This window comes from Pogona vitticeps, chromosome 5, assembly GCF_051106095.1.
Source record: "Pogona vitticeps strain Pit_001003342236 chromosome 5, PviZW2.1, whole genome shotgun sequence".
NCBI classification, from domain to species: domain Eukaryota; kingdom Metazoa; phylum Chordata; class Lepidosauria; order Squamata; family Agamidae; genus Pogona; species Pogona vitticeps.
This window is the reverse complement of record NC_135787.1, coordinates 164,112,780-164,118,667: the sequence shown is the minus strand read 5'-3', so window position 1 is coordinate 164,118,667 and position 5,888 is coordinate 164,112,780. Positions and strand designations below refer to the sequence as shown.

General features: G+C 42.0%; 1 protein-coding gene across 1 annotated transcript; it reads right to left on the bottom strand.

The window, feature by feature from the left end:
* Positions 1–2,827: 2,827 nt before the first annotated feature.
* Positions 2,828–5,888, bottom strand: RPS19BP1 (ribosomal protein S19 binding protein 1). Its single transcript, XM_020810137.3, has 4 exons — positions 5,768–5,888; positions 5,521–5,655; positions 4,107–4,204; positions 2,828–3,646 (listed from the first exon to the last, which is right to left on the bottom strand). Exons 1-4 carry the CDS (start codon positions 5,817–5,819, stop codon positions 3,506–3,508), a joined length of 426 nt encoding a protein of 141 aa, XP_020665796.3. The 5' UTR covers positions 5,820–5,888; the 3' UTR covers positions 2,828–3,505.

Below are 5,888 nucleotides of genomic sequence, written 5' to 3'. Positions count from 1 at the left end.
TTTTTTGTGTCGAGATTTTTTTCTACTTTGGGAGAATCCAAGAAAATTCCTTCTTTTAAATTAATATGCTGCTCTTTGCCAAGCCTAGAGATATGTGCAAACTTAAGGGAAGATGTATTCTTGAAGGCTTGAAGGGAAGATTTCTGGAAGGCAATACATCAGACTAAAGGAAATCACAATTGCTTGCTTGCATTTAATGTGTAAATTACATGCCTAACAACAATTCTGAGATTACGCATGCTTTAAACTACCGTGTATACTTGAGTATAAGCCGACCTGAATATTAGCTGGGGCACCCAATTTTGCCACAAAAAACTGGGAACACTCAAGTATAAGCCGGGGGTGGAAAATGCAGCAGCTACTGGTAAATTTCAAAAATAAAAATAGATACCAATAAAATTACAGGAACTGAGGCATCAGTAGAGGTTAAATGTTTTCGAAGATACTGCCCTTCTGAGCTGTGAGATGCTTCACTGCCTGTGGGGGAAGGAGACTGGATGCTGCGCTTATGTACTGCTCTACTGATGGAGGGAGACTGAGGATGGAGGAGGAAGGTGGGTGCAATATAATATGCAGCAGCGGGAGGATGAGGATGGGAGTGTCCTGGAAGCAGAAATGCAATGTACTTAAAGGTCGTCGGACCACCCACAGAGGCTACAGGCACCAGTAGATGAGCGGAGGAGTCCGGAGAACACCCACACTGCAGGGGAGAACATGTAATTTTGACACTGGAGTATAAGCTGAGGGGGTGCTTTTTCAGCCAAAAGAAGAAGAAAAAACCCGGGTTTACAGGTATATACAGTAGTTCCAAGAACTTCTGTCACAGTGAATGACAAGTTGTCATTTCCTTATGCAGCCATAGTTAACGATTGCTCAAGCTGCTGGCTTATGAACAATTTGGAGTGAGTGATTTCTTGTCTTATAGAAGCCATTTGCAAAATCCTGCTGGTATAAACTATGCATGAGTAAAATAATTGGAAATTCATACTGTGATGCTGAAAGGTCTGCCTTGGATTCGTATTGAAAACATTGTCATTTTTGGGATTGTATCCCAGTACAGCTTTTCCCACTCTTGTTGACTATCAGGACTATTCCATTTCTTCTACAGGATTCTTGCCCACAACAGTAGATATAATTGAATTGAATTCACCCATTCCTGTCCATTTTAGTTCACCAACACCCAGGATGTCAATGTTTATTCTTGCAATTTCCTGTTTGGCCAGATCCGGCTTAGCAAGGTTCATAGATCTTACATTCCAGGTTCCTATGCAGTAATTTTCGTTGTAGCATGGGACTTTCCTTTCACTTCCAGGCATGTCCACAGCTGAGTGTCCTTTCGGCTTTGGCCCAACCACTTTATTAGCTCTGGAGCTACTTGTACTTGTCCTCCACTCTTCCTCAGTAGCATGTTGGATGCCTTCCAACCCGAGGGACTCATCTTCCAGTGTCATATCTTTTAACCTTTTGTTTTTGTCCATGGGATTTTCTAGAGGGGCTTGCCAGTTCCTGCTCCAGGTGCATGGCATTTAGTCAGAACTCTCCACTATGACATGTCCATCTTGGGTGTCCCTGCACGGCATAGGCCATAGCTACTCTGAATTACTCAAACCCCTTCACCACGACAAGGCAGCAATCCATGAAGGGGAGCAGCCAACCTACCACTTGGCAATTGATTGCATAGACCTACTCAAGGTGGGATACTCAAGCCACTTTAGGCTGAAAAAACAGCATAATCACAAACCACGTCATAGCACAGAAACTTGAAAGACTGACAGTTCTGCCACCATTTGGACATGTTTACTGTTGCACCATTCAGCCTGTTCAGCTATGACTTTTATATACCATATACAGTATTGCCAATAGAGACGGGGGCTTTGTATTCGTGTACGAAGTCATCCGGCCTGATTGCCTTCCACCCCAAGACCCCACTGGATCACTTCCTGCACAGTGCACGGTACATGTGGCCAGTATCATCTTCTATGCCCCAATAGTGGCAGTAGCTTGGCTGCTGCAGCCCCACCTCCCTGTTTATCCAGCTGAGCAGGGAGAATCGCCCACCTGCTTGCTGGAGTAGCAGGGTGAACAGGAGGCGGGGCTGTGGCAGCCAAGCTATTGCTGCAGTTGGGGCATAGAAGATGATGCTGGCCGCATGTACCGTGCACTGTGCAGCTAGTGGTCCAGTGGAGTCTTGGGGTGAAAGGTAATCAGGCCAGCCACCTGTGCCAAGGGGCTTTGCATACGAATATGAAGCCCCCATTTCCAATTGCCAAGCTAAATTATCCTCATAAATATCTTAGTCTTCAGAGTAATTCACGTGACTATTCTGCTGCTTGCAACAAGTTAAGCAGCACAGATGTTCATATTGCAATAATTTGTTTCTGATAACAAGGTGCAGCAAGTAGTGGGGGGAGGGTTAGGCAATGGTCTGGACACTTTCCTATCATTTACTATTGTTAGCAAAGTGCATTTACTAGTTTGGTTACTAACTGCAAGGTTATAAAAGTCTAATAAGAGTTCTGTAAACGTTCAGTAGTGCAAATTTATCAGTGATCCTACAAAAATCAATCAAGTCACTTGCCAGCAGAAGTGAGCCAAAATAGACCAAGTAGTCCTGTTTTAGATTATTATTAGAACACAGTTTACATGACTTAGAACTCTTCATTCTATTTCTACACAGGGCTTGATATATTGTAGTTGTAATCTTTGGATCAATCCTATCCTTGCTCACCTTTAGAACTGCTACAGCATCAGGTACCATTGAATGGTTCTTGGTATTTAAACAGCAGAAAGGATCAACATGACTCAGTCTCTAGAATGGTTATAAAAATAGTCTGAAATCCTTTTTATTTACAGTATCTTAATGCTGGAATTATAGAAAGGACATAGAATGGCAGGAAGCAACATAAACCTTCAGAAGCAGAGGAAAATTTAAAAGTAATGTTATAAAAATACAGGTTTTTTGTAACAGTATTTGTAGGACAGAATGTAGTTTAGCCAGTACTGTAGTACATTACTTCCTTAAATAAAAATGTCACAAGACAATACTATAAAAAATGAGGTAAACAGGTACTCAGTCGTGAACTTAATCTACAGTTCCATGTTAAACCAGATAGCTGTCTTGGTTTGTTGCAGCAAAAAGCTGTGGGCCGATAGAGAAACCATTTTATTGTCTCACTATGTAATTTTCTTTGTAATGTATCTAAATGCCAACAGTTCAAGTCAATACAAGATAGGGAGGCTTTCATCTAGTCATTGTTCCATACAGCAGGAGTACCTCAATTAAATGTTCAAAGTGGAGAGCTGGTGGACATTGTGTTTTCAGGTGAATACCAGAGATGGATTCTTCACATGAAGAACAGATTGCAATATCTTGCATAAGATAGCTGAATTAATTTGGGGTAAATAAGCTGCAAGTAGCTTCCTGTAAGTAAATAACATTTACAGAAAGGAAGGATCTTTCTTTTTAAAGTCTGCTCTAAATAAAGTACACGATTTTTTTTTCTGGTCAGACTGCTCCACCTCCACCAAAGTATTCCTTTTCAAATCGTTGGAAGTCTTCTTCCGTGAAAACAGTGCCCTCGGGCTTCTTCGTTGGCTCTTCTTTGGGGCGGTCTTTAGCTTTCCTCCCTCTGTTTTGGGCTAAAACCTTCAGACACAATGTAACGAGAAATTATGTTACATGCAACTTTTACTAACAGTAAAACTACTTATGACTACCAAGCTCAGTCCAGCTTTTTCCATCTCAAACATTAGAGCATAGGTTGCTAACAGAAAGCAGGCTAACAAATAGTGAAGGAGATTTATAATGTGATAGAAGTGAACAACAAATTCAGTCCAGGTATGCTATGTTTTTCACAATACTTCCATTAGGGAGCAAACGTATTTTGGCATAAATATAGAGAAAGGCTGTAGAAACAGATATGGAGAAGAATTCCCTTCTCAACACCCTGGAACATGTGAGGGTTGAAGTGAATAACTTCAATGCTTTGGAGGGATTTAATTTAAATTGCAAGTAACTGTGCAGAATTTTGCTAGTTTTTCCTATTGTATTCCCATATTGGCTGTTCTCATAATGCTCTTATTTTTTCACATAAGCAACAACTTGCCTTTTGAGTGATGGTGCTGTCTGTAATGTACTGACTATTTGTCATGTACTCTAAGTTCTCCTGAAAGTGATCAATAGCTTGATGTTTCTTGTATTCATCTGGAAAAGATGGGAAAAAAAACAATCTAAGTATGCTTGTATGTAAGATAAAAAGACATAATGAGGGAACATTTCACCTGGTTGAGATAGAATAGAAAACTACTGAATTTCATATTTTCTGTCTTCATCAGGTTTGGCTGATGCTGTCACTTGAGGCCCAGAGTAAAGAAAAATACAGGGTACAGTTCACATGGTATTGTGAACTGCAGATGAAATTAATAACCGTATTTTGTTGGGCTGACAAGAATGGTGTGTAAACGCCAAAGAAGAAGCCGCTTAGAGTAATTAGTTTGGTAATAATGGTCGAAATCCTGTTGCTTAGCACAGGAAAACTCATAGCTTTCTTTCCATTCCTAGCTGACAAAGAGTCCTCCTTACACTTCTCAGGGACTTATGCATACTCTTACTTGGTGTATGTGTGAACAGCCCTGAAATGGACTTTTGTCAGCTAGGAATCACCTGAAAATTCCAGGTTTTCTTATGTAAGCAACAGGATTACAACTAATGTCTACAAATATATCTGTTGTGTCAGGCAGTTAATTGGCTAATCATTAGTTTTCTTTGGTTTTGCCTATGCTAGCACAGACTCATCCAGTTTTTAGTTATGAAAAGCTCACACCAGCAACTGACATAGAAAGAAGAGTTGAACTAAAAATAAATAAAGAAAAAGAAACAAAGCTTCATCTTGCCTAGCATAAGCCTTTGTAGTTCACAGTCCACTTCATGATGACACAAGGTCTAATAAAACTGGTGATATGCTTTTAAGTCACATCCAACTGACAACCATATTATAAGATGGCTTTCAAAGTAAGTGAGCTGCTTAAGGGGCAACTTTGTCACCCATGGCATTTCCATGGCTGAGCACGAGTTTGAACCCAAGCCTCCTGAGTCCTAGTCCGTCACTCTATCCACCACACACCACAGCAGCTCACCAAGAACTTAACCCAAATAAAACCAGTGAGTATCCGCGAAGGATTTCACGGCTGGAATCTAATGGTTGTTGTGGGTTTTTCGGGCTCTTTGGCCGTATCCTGAAGGTTGTTCTTCCTGATGTTTCGCCAGTCTCTGTGGCCGGCATCTTCAGAGGACTGGAGTTCCAGAGACAGAGTTCTTACTCCTGTCCTCTGAAGATGCCGGCCACAGAGACTGGCGAAACGTCAGGAAGAACAACCTTCAGAACACGGCCAAAGAGCCTGAATAACCCACAACAACCATTAAACCAGTGAGTCTTTAAAGTGGTCGAAAACTGCTGATTTGCGACAATGCAGTTAACCCCTCTGGAAATCACAGGATGGGACCCCCTCCCCAATTCTCACCTAACGCAGATTTGATGACTCTGCCTTTGATTGTCGCGGTGTCTCTTTTGGACGCCGAGAACTTCTTCCTTCTCCTTCGCAGCTGCTGACGAGGTTCGGCGGCGGTCGCTGCCTTCTTAGGGCAGGAACTGGTCGCTATCCAGAACAGAAGGGAAGAAATGAAACAGAGAAGAAAAGATAGATAGATAGGACTAATTAAGGAATGGACGTTGCCCTTTTCTCTTAGCCGTTCCGCTGCCCCACATACCTCCCGTCGTCTCCAGCAGCTCCAACCCTCTCCTCAGCAAGGAAGCCGACATTTTTCCTCCTTCCCCCGCGTGACCCAAGCCTTCCCTTGGTTGAACTCTATGGTGTTTTCTATGATTGGG

Coding starts and splice junctions, on each gene's coding strand:
- RPS19BP1 (XM_020810137.3), bottom strand. CDS start 5,819: ATGTCGGCTTCCTTGCTGAGGAGAGGGTTGGAGCTGCTGGAGACGACG. Junction 5,656..5,767: donor GCTGCTGGAGACGACGGGAG/GTATGTGGGGCA, acceptor TGTTCTGGATAG/CGACCAGTTCCTGCCCTAAG. Junction 3,647..4,106: donor ACAGCACCATCACTCAAAAG/GCAAGTTGTTGC, acceptor TTGTGTCTGAAG/GTTTTAGCCCAAAACAGAGG.